The sequence below is a fragment of the Mesitornis unicolor genome, unplaced genomic scaffold, assembly GCF_000695765.1.
Source record: "Mesitornis unicolor isolate BGI_N332 unplaced genomic scaffold, ASM69576v1 scaffold1453, whole genome shotgun sequence".
Classification (NCBI taxonomy): Eukaryota; Metazoa; Chordata; class Aves; order Mesitornithiformes; family Mesitornithidae; genus Mesitornis; species Mesitornis unicolor.
Window position 1 is genome coordinate 107,411 of NW_010172376.1, and position 13,364 is coordinate 120,774.

General features: G+C 38.7%; 1 protein-coding gene across 1 annotated transcript in view; it reads left to right on the forward strand.

Annotated features, from left to right (window-relative positions):
• The window catches only part of LOC104537450 (contactin-6-like), a gene marked incomplete at its 3' end in the record, with an annotated part of 68,940 nt that overhangs the window by 1,730 nt on the left and 53,846 nt on the right, over window positions 1-13,364 (forward strand). The window contains exon 2 of the mRNA XM_010180347.1: window positions 4,139-4,314. Within this exon, the coding sequence (XP_010178649.1) occupies window positions 4,139-4,314 (176 nt within the window). The remainder of the gene's footprint in view (window positions 1-4,138; window positions 4,315-13,364) is intronic.

Sequence of the window (13,364 nt, forward strand, 5' to 3'; positions counted from 1 at the left end):
CTTTGGTACAAAATCATGACACAGCCATGTAGAACTTCCAGAATTTTACTTATAGAGCTGGAGAAAGTTCTTTCAACAGAAGATTCCAAGAGTCCTAAAAGTATCTTTTTTAAAGGCAAGTAAAGCAGATTAATGAAATACTCTGTTTGAATTTATCTAAAATATTTGCACATTGGCAGCAGGAGATTCCAAGAGTCCTAAAAGGATCTTTTTTAAAGGCAAGTGAAGCAGATTAATGAAATACTGTGTTTGAATTTATCTAAAATATTTGCACATTGCCTGAGTGGAATCTTTCACTAATTCCTTAATTGCTTCAACATTTATATTGATAGTTGCACTGAAATTGGTGTTTTCACACTTCCTTTCCAAAAAGTTACATCACCTGAAAAGAAGTGTTTCCTTTTCATAAATAGTTTCTATGGAACAATGGGTTTCTCCAGATTCATTAATCATACAAATAGGACTCAGTTACAGCTACTTAGACATTCCACGGCTGTATAGTATCCTTACAGATATGATCAGAAATTTCCTGGTTAGTATCCACTTATGGGAGAACATAATCTTAGGTCAAAAGTTAAAAATTTCCCAACCAAAATAACAAAGACCATAGGTGACCAAACAGCAGTTTCATCTCCCTGAAACAAACTTCTTGCTCTGAAGCTTGTTCTCAGCCCATATAAGTGTTGGATTGCAAACCAGACTCCTCATGCCTGTATTTTTTCTACAAAATGGCAGCTCCGGTCTGAGGACTCTGCATCCTTAGCTCTGCTGGATTTACAGCATTTAGAGACATGGTTTAGTAGTGGACAGGTTATGGTTGGACTCGATCTTAAAGGTCTTTTCCAAACAAATTATTCTGTGATTCTGTACTTGAACATGGCCCAGAAATTCTGCTCAGAGAGGATGAAGAAAGTGTAAATACCAGCAAGACCTTTGGGTATGCAGCTTAACAGTCAACCTGTGTATAATGAAAAGTATCAACATTGCTCCAACAAGTCCTAAGAATATTTGTATTCTGCAAAAATCACTAATATTTCACTATTTTTATAAGTTTTATGTGCTTCTGTGTCCTTTGAACATTTTTTAGCTAGATCAATATTTTTTCAGTGTGAAAACATGATGGAAATGAATTTCATTATTTTTCCCAACATTCTTTTATAAATTATTACCCTAAAGACAGATTGCATAATTTGCAGTTGCATTGTAAATACACATTCCCATATTCATGTTCATTAATAAATTCTACTCCTCCTCACTTTTATTTACTTGGAAATTGTGACTATTTGAATAGCAAATCACAAGTATTGATTAAGTAGTATAAATAAGAGGAAATCACCCTATATTACAACTTTATCCTTATATCAATGATTTGAATGCAGTGTACTTTAGAAGGAAGTTCCCAATAAGTCCAGCATCAAAGATTTAATATAACCCAGTGGCTTGGAAGAATAATGGTGTGTGTGTGTACAATATATTGGTATATTAGAATGTTGGGATAAATTGATAATACTTTAAGAAAAGAAGACAAGAAAGAATACCTCTTGCTTGAGATCTTTAAATCAAGATGGGAAGTGGAGGAAGTCCCACATATAATTTGTTCTGAAAGTCTTTAACTCAACAAAGAATTTATTTGGAATGTTTTATAACTGGTGTTCTATAAAAAGTTAGATTTTGAAGCAAATAGAATATGATCATTTGTTCATAAAACTTGGGGGGGGACAGGGTTTAAAGTTTGGACACATCAATATGATTTTAGAAGTCTTACATTCCTAGGAACCTAATGAATTCAGATAAAAATGCAGCATAATTTTTTAAGTTTAGATTCTGAAACAATTGTTCCAGGATGCATTTCCTATAACTGATGAAAAGTATATTCCGAAGGTTGCATGAAAACTTCACAAAAATATGTAAGTGATCCCTGCCTTAACAAGCTTACGTTAAAATTTTCTTAAAATAATTCTTCAAAGATTTCTGTGTATTAGACAGTACACTGCAGAACACACAAAGTGATTAAATCATTGTCTATCACATGAATTCATTAATTTGCTTCCTTCAGTGATGTAAACATATTAATTAGGAAAAAGCCCACACCAGGAGCTGAACCCCTGATCTATATGCAAAGTTTAATAATCATTATACCACAATGATTAGAATGATTATGGGGATACTGTGAAGAATTCATTTGCAGCAACTAAGCCAACAACTTTGCATTTGTTTTGAAAAACAATTATAAAGCTTAATTGGGAGCCATGTAATGATGACAGCAGTTATTTCAGTGATTGATTCCAAAATTAAAGAGAACTGGCAAACTAAATACCAGAATATCCTATATTAGAAAATTGAAAGGTTTAGACAGCATGCACCATACGTAAATCCTGAAATATGGCAAAATCCTGATACTTGTACAGACTACTTCTTCATAAATCAGGCTTATGGGTGGACACTAGCTAATATTTTGCTCATCTCTGAGAGGGAAAAAAAGAGTTACTGAAATACCCCTAAACAACAGCAAAAACTTAGACCAACTAATTCAAAACATTAAAAAAGGGAATAGAGCAGAGGTGTGGAAAGGTCAAAAATCAGCTACAGTTGGTAGGAAGAATTACTGATGATCCACTGTTGCATCTAAATTTCTTCACGTTGATGCATTCATGAAAAAGAAGGCAGTGATTGGCAGATCTGGATAAATTATTTAATGTTACTAGAATTTTTTCACAGAATTCAATTGATTTCCTATTTTAATCACTCATTATGGTTGGACTCAATGATCTTAAAGGTCTTTTCCAACCAAATGATTCTATGATTCATTACTCATCTTTAAAAACAAGTGCCCACTTGAAAGGTCAGGATCCTCACTTCCTCTGTAGGCATTTGTCAAGATTTCCCTTGGAACACAGAACTGCATTTCACAGCACAGCTTGAAAATCTTCCTCTTAAAAAGAACAACCTGTAGAGTCTGACTGTCAAGAGAAACGTCTGTGGGTGACAGAAGTAACGTAGTGTGCTGTATATCCAGGTCAGATCTTCCAGCAACATAGTTACGGTGCAAGTTTGCTTCAATTTGTCAACTGTGGAAACTACCATCACTGTCAGTAAGCTCATCTCTGCAAATAACAAGAAATAGAAATTTTTTAAGCTATTTTTAGACTTCAGATAATTAACAAGGAGACAATTGCTCTGGTTTGGAGGACTACCATGAAGCCTTCTACAAACCCAAAGCAAGCCATTAGCAATCTTTGTGCGGTCTTTGCATCCTACAGAGGGGTGGGCATTGTGCCCACAAAGGTCAACAGAAATGATACGAGCTGAAGAGATGGTTGTGGAACGAAATTAGGGGAAGAAAATAGGTGGTTATGTAGTTTTAGGATTGCAGACAACCTGAAGCATGGCATGAACAATTCCAAAACTTGCAGATATCAGTGACTGAGGCCCTTTATTCTTCCTGTGGACCTCATGTGAACAATGAAAAGAAAAACTTTATGTGACTAATGGCAAAGCCATAAAACTTCCCTTCTTAAAACATGCGATATTTATTTTCTTTGAAATATCAATTTTATTTTGACATTTGTAAATAGCTGTGCAATGTTGCAGATGCAATTCATTTTCTACTTAGTGGACTAACAAGGACAAAGCACATTTTAAAATAGCAACATTCTCATCATCAAATTATCAATCTCAAACTTTCCGTATAAAAATCTGTCTGCTCTCTCTGGAATCCTTCCTGATCTATATCTCCAAATCATTTTTGTAACCAAATTCATGACATCATTTGCAAGGACTGTAAGACACATTCAAGTACCATTTATATTACAAAAAATAAGGTGGCTGAAGTCAAGGCACATACTATACTCCCAACTGGATGGATAACTTAGTTTGTATGAATAAGTTATAATTACTTTTTGTAGACATCTGGATGAACACTGGTGACTAGCATAAAAGCAGTAAAGATTTTTCAAAGAACAGAATTATTGATATCGTTAAGATTGATTTAAGAAGCAGTCTTGTGTGAAAAACAATATAATTTTTTGATATTTAACTACATTTTTATCATTACAGGTATGCTACAGCACACTATTTAAGATAAATATGAATAGGGTCTGTAAATTATAAGCATAATTTGATTTTTTTCCCCTCAAAGGTGGAAGCAAAATGGCACAGATATTGATCTTACCATGAGTTATCACTACAGGTTGGTTGGAGGCAGCTTGGCAATCAATAACCCACATAAAAAACAGGATATTGGAACATACCAGTGTTTGGCCACAAATTCATTTGGAACAATTCTGAGCAGGAAGGCAAAGCTTCAATTTGCATGTAAGTTGGGAAGATCATATTTATTAGAGCATTATTTTCCAATTAATTCTGCACATGAACTGTAATTTATTGGATAATTAAAGTATCATCGATGATTCTGTTCAAAAGGTTTGGCTTACTTCAGCAGTGCTTGTTCTTAAAAAAAGTCTTTCCTAGTACATATTAATAACAAAACCTGACATCTGATGGCTGCTCGCCCTCTGGAAGAAGAGTAACTTTCAGAAAATTGAAAGGTCAAGGAAGACGAGTGCAATGATTTTCACTTAATAAAGGTGTTTCCACTTTTTCAGACAGTGCTTTCTTTGCTATATTGCAGGCGGTTACAACTGGGGGGAAATGCTGCAAAAAGTTAGGCTTGCTGTTTTCTATAGCATTGTGCTCCTAATTGCCACACTGAAGTTTTGTTACATTAACAGAGTAGGAAATGCTCTTTTTCCTTACACAGTGTGCAAAATGGTGAGCTAGGCACTGAAATGTTTCATATTTCAGCTCAATTTGGTATAGCATACGTGCTGTCTTGAGATGTTTTAAAATATATTTCAGGCTTGCTCCCCATTTCACTTCACAACTTCCCAATCTTTTTCACAACATTTATATGCAGTGACCGTGTTCTGTTAATGCCCTGGGGGGGGAGGAGAAACAACAGCAACAACAAAAAACCAACAAACCAGATATTACCTCCATTCCTTTTTCTTCAGTATAAAGGTCTGAGCTGTCTGCTGCTGGGAGAAAGCAATTGTTTTCAAACCTCATTAATAAAACATGTGTCTAAAGCCAACCTTGTGTCGCTATTTCAGACACCAGCAAACATATTAATTATTAATCTTGTTCCATTTCTCATAGCAAATCTCATGTTGCAGGGGTTATACAAAGGAGACGTTAGAGGTCAGGATGGTTCACAGACTCTCTTTTAGTGGAGCTGATCAAACAGTATATCGCTAGTATCGCATTTAATAATGTTTTTACCCTGAATTTCTCAAAGAGCTTTTGCTTCCCGAGAGCTGGTCAAATGGAAACAAAAATTTTGATTCATTATTTTTCCTCTTTTTCTGAAACATCTTTGCAAGCCAGCCTTCTGTAGGGGAAATAATTTCAAGATCTGGAGATGAAAAGACTTTAATGACAGAACAAATCCCATTTTAGAAATAAGCAAAAATAGGTGGCCACTTAAAAACTGTCTATGGAATCAGTAATCCCCTGCGAACCAGGATAGGCCAGGAATAGAGCTGGGAAAAGACCTAAAGAAAAGGAACACCCTCAAAAAAAGGCACAAAGGAGATATAAAAAATAAAAAAGCAGGGAAGAAAGGAAAATCAGGAATATCTGAGAAAGAAAGGAGGCTCTGGTGACTGCTCAGAATATCATATTACTCAATTTCATCTTTTTCTGGAAAATTCTATCCCTGATTCAAGTTCTTGGTAGCACTTTGGTTTCCCATTCACTGCTTTCCCAGTCCATAGGGAATCACATTGGCTTGGTGCACCAGCTCTTGGGGTCCCAAAACAGCTGTTCTAGCCAGTGCTTCTTTGCATAACATTCAATTGCACTTCCTTCCGCTGCTTTTCTATGCTTGCTTTTACCTATTGCCATTTCATAACCATGCAAAGGACCAAAACTAGCTTGGGAAAATTGCCTTTGTTTAACTCTTTGCAAGAAGGGTTTGGTGAAAGCTGAAAGAATGAAAGAAGGGAAAGAAAGCTGATGGGGAAAGCCTCCCTGGTAAGGAAGAGAGAGGAGAAAAGTCCATTCTCAGGATGCTGGTCCGTGTTTGTCTCTACATTCACAAATGCATCCTTGATAGTCCTCAGGGGAATGAAAGATGCTGCAAGGCCCAGAAACGTCTCATCTTCAAGCTCTTATTAGAAATGTGATCCTTTGGAAGTTCTCCCTCGAGAGAAACTGTACACCACGAGGCAGTTTTCTTTATGAAACTGAGTTTACCAAGGGTCTAAACACAGATGTTGCCACAGAGAGCAACGTGGCTCTGCAGAGCCCTCTGGCAACTCTTCCACTCCCAGTGTGGCTGCAGGCCAGGGGTCTGCGCTCAGACATGCAAACCTGAAAGAATCACATGTGGTTTCTGGTCCGCCTGAGGCAAAGCCCATCTCAGTGCAATGCAGCTGAGGACACCTAGCAGCTACAGGACTTCTTGGCCAGAAAATGGACTTTGTTGATGGCAGTAAGTATTTTCAGCTGTCAAAAACCAGTTCTTTAATACTGGTGAAGTTCCCTCCAAAGCACTTAACTCATTAATAGCTTGAAGTGTCATGCCAATATGACAATCGAAATAGGCTAAATATCAAGCAGTTTCTTTCCTTAGGCTTCATACCCACACCAAGACACTTCCCAAAGTTACTGCAGGGAGCAGACCACAGCAAAGTTGTCCACAGCGGCAGACAAACCCACAGCTACCATTCTGCTTCAATCCTCCAGCTCTTAACAGCAACCGTATGATGGTAAATATATCCCATATTCAAGAAGCACACTACATTTTCATTAGCAGTGGAAGACACATGCCTTCCCATATAAAAGAGTGAGGACAGACAAATTGAGGGTTGTCATTTACATTGGCAAACACAAACATACAGGGAAAATGGTTCAATTTAGCAGCATCACTGTGAAACTGAGTTTTAACTTCTCTTACAATGGAAAAAAACCACAGTACATGGAAAATGTTATAATGACCTGATGAGAATAGTGGAACAAATTACCTTAGAACAGTTATTTCACGGTTAACATTTTCTTATTTCTTATTTTCATGTTGCTATCCAATTTGCTTCTTTGTTTCAACCAGTACTTCAGGCTATATCTTAAAATCCAGGCAGGCAAGCAGGCATGTTGATATTATGACACTTTCATTCAATACCTAACAAAATGGAACTCTTCCTGAATCAGCCTGCCTGGCAGGTTATTGCAGTCACTATGATAAGTAAATGAATCAAGACTATTATTCAAGTATCAGGATCTATGCATATTTGTCTTTTTACTACAAGGTAACTAACTCTGAGTTTGAATTAACAATACCTCTGGAAACCTATTGTACCTCTCACCTTAAAATGTGAAAAATACTTTTTCTTCTGTTCAAGCGAGCTCTCTGAGTAGCAAAATAAATGTGGTATGAGATTAGAAATATATGTTCAGATTCAGCTGGAGTTTCATGCTTATCCTCTATTAAAAACAGAGCTGTCAAATGAAAGCTGCAAGAAGAATATTATACAGAAGAAAGTGGCGTAGATTATTAAAGCTACAAGAAGAAAATGAGAGTCAGCATCAGTGAGAGAGAGCAGAGCAAGAGCACATAAATGCATTAGCAGGATGCATAGGATGGCAGTCCTATGTTATTTGTACTTCCTGGCAAAGGTTTGTTTTGCCATAAATAAAGTTGAAAGCTCTCTATAAATCCTGTGCGTCTCCTGCTACCCAGCAAGCAGTACATTTTGAAAAGCTAACGTGTGCTTTGCAAGAGCTGGGGCTGTTGATTTGGATCTTCAGGCTGGTTAAAAGCATTGGTGTCAGGTCCCGGCTTGCAGAGCTGGAGCCTGCCAGAGACACAGGGTCCTCATGCAGCTCTGAGATGTGCTCCAAGTCACAACTTGCCACCCACACAGCTCTGTCCCCAGCTCTAAGCTCAGCACTGACATCCAACACAAGGTCACCAACAGCACTTCAGCTCTACGTAAAGGGAAGGTCAAAGACAACTCCATGAGGAGTTCGCTGTTGTGAACTATGTAAGAAAGTTGGCTTGAAGGAAGAGATGGGGACATGGAAGGTTTTCCTTCAGGTTTTACACAACTTAGTTTCCAAACCGAAATGAAGATGCTTGTGCACAAGTTTCCCAGATGTCACAAGGGTCGCTCCTCCTGTGTGTTCATTGGAGCAGACAACCCTGAGCCTCACCACCAGCAGAGCCACCTCCCACAGCCACCACAGATCCTTACCAAACACGAACACGTCAGCTATGGCTTCCGAGCCAGAGATGGTGAGATCACAGTCATGTTCAAAACTCACCAAAAAAGTAAAGCATCCAGGTCTGAAGAAGTGTTTTGATCAGTAAAGCTAGAGTTTCTCCTGTTCTGTGATGCCGAGATGCATTCACATGCATATTAATGAGGTGGTTTGCAAAAATCTGTTTCTGTTAATGAAGGGAATCTAAATTGCATTTCATGCCTTAAAAAAGACAAACAAAAAAAACCTGTTACAGAGAGTATGGCTTCAACCAGAACTCTATCCCAAGGCACACAGGGGATTTGTTCTAATTATTTCATCAGTTTTAAATAAAAGTAACTGTGTGTAAACAACTGATCTTGAGGGAAATCCCCATAACTATCTGCAGTAAAACAGTCTGACCAGGCCTGTTACTAATTATTTTAGTTCTCATACATGTCTATTACAGAGACATTAACAGTTATGTAGGAGAAACAAGAGTCGTGTGTGAACCTAGTTTTTAACTATTCAGAGCATAAACTCAGAAAATTTAGTATCAATTGAAAACATCTAGCTGCCTAGGGATCTTAAAGGAGATTCTCAGTTAAATTGTTCTACCATCACTGAGAGACAGTCACGATGATTGAGGCTCTCAGGCCCCCATTATTAATCATGAATTCTGGGAGACAATGACAACAATTTAAATTTGTAAGTAGGATCAGTCATTTTGTCCTGAACCACACAGGAGGGCACACAGTGGAGACATTAGACCAATTTAAAAGTTTTCCCCAGTGCTACAGATTAACCCTGAGAAAGGACTTTTCATTGGTATTTTGGTCCTGCAACCATTTTCCTGTGTTTTTCAAGAGGGTCCTCAGGTTTGGCCTGGTGCTTATTCTCAATAGCATGAGACAGATGAGAGTGATAGTGCTGAAGCACTTGGAAAAAAATCTGCAGCTGCCAGTGCAGTGTTTCCACATGCTTTCTGTCTGACAGAGAGAAGACAACATAGTTTAGCTGAAATAACAACTTAGAGAGGCAATAATTCCTCCTGGATGGAGTTTTCCCATTCTGAAACATAAAATAATAGCTCACAATTAGGATTTAACCATTTCAGGGAAAATCTATTAAGAGCAATCGAGTCCATTCAGTCTTTCGTAGATCCTGACAGTCTAAGCATTTGCAGAGCCCTGTTAGAGCAACTTCTGGGAGATGCTCAGCTAGCGTGAAAGCCCACTTTTCATCTGATTACTTCATCATGCTATTTACCTTTGACTGCACACAAATTACACAAACATCACAAAGCAATACAGCATGCCTCAAAGTGTCATAACCCTTTTTACTTGTACTATATGCTTTGAAAGAGAAAATGGAAAAATCGATACACTTAGATTCAATAGTCTGAATTTGCAAAGTCTGGACATGCATGAATTTCAGTCTAAATGGCACATACACTTCTGGATGGGTTGGAGTGTGGTCCTGTGCATGTCCAGAAATCCCTCTGTAGCAACTCTATTTGATTAAAAGGTATGCTAGATATTGTAACCACCTCCTCGAGTAAAGGTCTCTGGGTCTTTAAGCTGATTGTTAATTCATCACTGCACACAAGGGCTGGCATGCTGATCAGGCTGTCCTGCAGCTTATAGCAAAAAAAATGAGCACCGCAACTTCTTTCTAGTTCAAAAGGAAGTATATACTTCTCAATTTAGTATTCAGTAGGCACTCGGAGATGGCCAAGTGATAACTGAAGAGCAAACAGGAGAAAGAGCTCAGCTTTCCAGTAGCAGAAGCAGGTCACCATCAGAGATACATCCCCCAAAGTTTTAGTTCCTTTACTACAGTCCCTTATCCTCTATAGTGACTCTTCAGGTAAAATCATAGACGTGCCTCTATTTGCATCATCTGATAACCTACAAATGCGAAGTAATACATTAAGCCTTCCTCCCTGCTTTGAAAGGGCTTCCTTGTGTGCAATGCAGAAACATCTCAACTTGCAGATACGTGAAGAATCAGATGGAAACCAGAGTTCTTTCTGGGCTCTGCACAGCCCTCCTGCTGATGCTGGACACACCTCACAATCTGCACCTTATGGAAAAAATAAATAATGCAGCCTGAAGTAGCAACACTTCCTGCAGATCTGTCCTGTCCAGAGGATGGAAATGCTACTGTCATCTCTCCTTGTGTCACTAAATAGGTTTATAGCTTAAAGTTTTCTTTTGGACTTAACCACAGCTAAAGAATCCACTGTAACCACAGCAGCAGCAGCACCTGCTTCTCCCTGTGTGTGGGTAGGTGGGGTGCATGTTTCAAAATAGAGTGAGTTACAGTAAATAAATCAAAAATGCAGTATATTACTTGGAAATAAAGCCCATATTTTGACAAAACTCTGCCCAGAGTAAAAAGAAACTGAACTTTCATTTATCATCTCTGATTGCTATGGACATTTTGTGCCAATGTTTCAACACTGCAGCAGTTCCCCATGGTGGGAGTCTACATCAAGGTCTTTGCTTAATGGATGCTCTCCATGGAGCAGACCGAGCGGCCTCAGGCATATTTTCTTTTTTTGTATTTCTTCACAGTGCTTCCACACAAAATTAGGAAAAACATGGTGAGAACCTGATACGCATTGCTGTAAGGTGTCTATGTGTTGCTCCAGCCCCTCTGAAGTGGGGCACCGTGTTTTCTTCAAGGTTACTTCGAGCATAGTTTTTGCAGGGAAGCAACTATAAGTGATACAGCTTACTCACTGGAAGACCAAAAATGTTGCAAGACCTTAGCTCATCTTTCAGTATCTCAGTTCAGCTTTCCAGTACTTGTCTTTGCAGAAGCCTGCGCACACACAGGCTCTCCCAGGCTTAAGAAAAGGCAGGAGCCATCAACCACCATTTAACAGTGATGAAGCAGGAAGCCTGGAAGGGTTTCACCTTCTTGCTGACAGGACAAGACAGGGTGATAATAGCATTGCTATTTTAAAGCTCAGATACTACAAGAATAGATTAAGGAAATATCTAGGCATTCCCAAAGACAAAAAGAACAGCTTGAAATCTTTTAAACCAGAAGATACAGTTATCACAGAATCACAGAATATTAGGAGTTGGAAGGGACCTCGAAAGCTCATCCAGTCCAACCCCCCTGCCAGAGCAGGATCACCCAGACCAGGTCACACAGGAACGCGTCCAGGCGGGTTTTGAATGTCTGCAGAGAAGGAGACTCCACAACCTCTCTGGGCAGCCTGTTCAGTGCTCTGTCACCCTTACAGTGGAAAAGTTTCTCCTCATATTCAGATTGAACCTCCTATGCTCCAGCTTGCACCCATTGCCCCTTGTCCTGTCATTGGCTGTCACAGAGCAGAGCCTGGCTCCTTCCTCCTGACACTCGCCCTTTACAGATTTATAAACATGAATGAGGTCACCCCTCAGTCTCCTCTGCTCCAAGCTAAACAGACCCAGCTCCCTCAGCCACTCCTCGTAAGGGAGATGCTCCACTCCCTCCATCATCTTTGTGGCCCTGCTGGACTCTTTCAAGCAGTTCCTGTCCCAGAACTGAACACAATATTCCAGATGCGGTCTCACCAGGGCAGAGTAGAGGGGAAGGAGAACCTCTCTCAACCTACTCACCATAGCCCTTCTAATCATAATCCTTCTAAATAGTTATGATTACATAATAAAGGGGTTTTACTTTCTCCATCATTCCCTAAAGGTTTGAGTCCAGTCTGCATTCTCAGAGCCCACCTAATGTCCATTGGCATCAAATGCAGTCATGACTCTCTCAAACACACGAACTGGGTTGATAGTAACAACATTCTCCTTTTATTTAATGTCATAGGAGGCCAAGCTGCATCAGAAACTCAAATTGCAGGTTTATTTTTTTTCCTCTCTCAAATTGCTTTAAACATCTCAGAGCCTCTAACCACTTTGTTCAAGGCTGTGCTGTTTCAGGACACTTTGTTAAAGCTGTTTTATGCCATTAGGTTACTTGTTTAAACTCTTATTACAAAAGGAGGCTCTCAGTCCTCTAGTAGAGGAAATCTTTATCTATGAAATAGAGACATACATTACAGAGATGTTTTAAGAAGTATTATGGGCAAGGAGCTAGTGTGATAAAGTAGTAATAGGGAATGTGTAAGTATCTGGAGGTTATCTTTTAGTTATATATTACTTACTATTCTGTAGTTCCTATGAAAGTGTTTATCCAAAATCATCCCATTGCAAGTTGTATTGGAAAAGTAATATATGTGATTGAGATATGGAAGGTTACAAAGCATCTACAGGTCCTAGAGCTGCTAGACTCTGATTGATAAAATTTAACATTTTTGAAGGATAAAACCAGTCTATATTTGCAGTCTGGGTGATTTTCTTTTTATCTGCTCTACTTCCATTGCAGACAATACGACTTAGATTCCAATGAATTATTGAATGAAATATCCATAATGCCCACATGAGCATCTTCATTCTTTGGTATGACACAACATAACAAATTACAAGTGGAAGCTCGTAAGGAAAAAAAAAACCCACAAAAAACCTGAATTAAATTATTTGGAATAAATTACTGGCTTTTTAAAATAAAAAATCATGAAATTAATTGATCAGTTATTTTCCAGTGAAGGTTGATTCTGTCTAATACAAAGCTTTTAAGGCACAAGAGAAACTTCTTTATTCTGTAACTTCTGTTCAGGAAGGAGGAACAGTCTGTGTCATTGGCACTTTCCACAGTGAGAGGGATTAAGGCCACAGGCATAGCTTTTCCCAATGGGTAAACCACATGTGGTAGAGAGAATGCACCCAGCTGTAAATCTTCATCTCTAAATGCTTCAGAAAGAACAACTAATAACATACACCACACTTGAAATCCCACTTAGACAATTCACATTCAAAAATCCTTTACATCCACCACTAAGGTAAATTTTGAAATTCCCATTGGAAGTCTGAAGGGCTGAAATACACATGGAAACACTCATTACACACTTACAGCAGTGCACGAGAGCCCTCTCCTCCTTCCCATTTTTTAATTGCACATATTAGGACCATAGGTTATTGTCTTGTTGGTAGAAGCCTTATAAAAGTAAATAACTAGCCCAAAGTGGACCATGGAGGTTCCCTGCAGGACATGGGGTATGGCTGCTCATG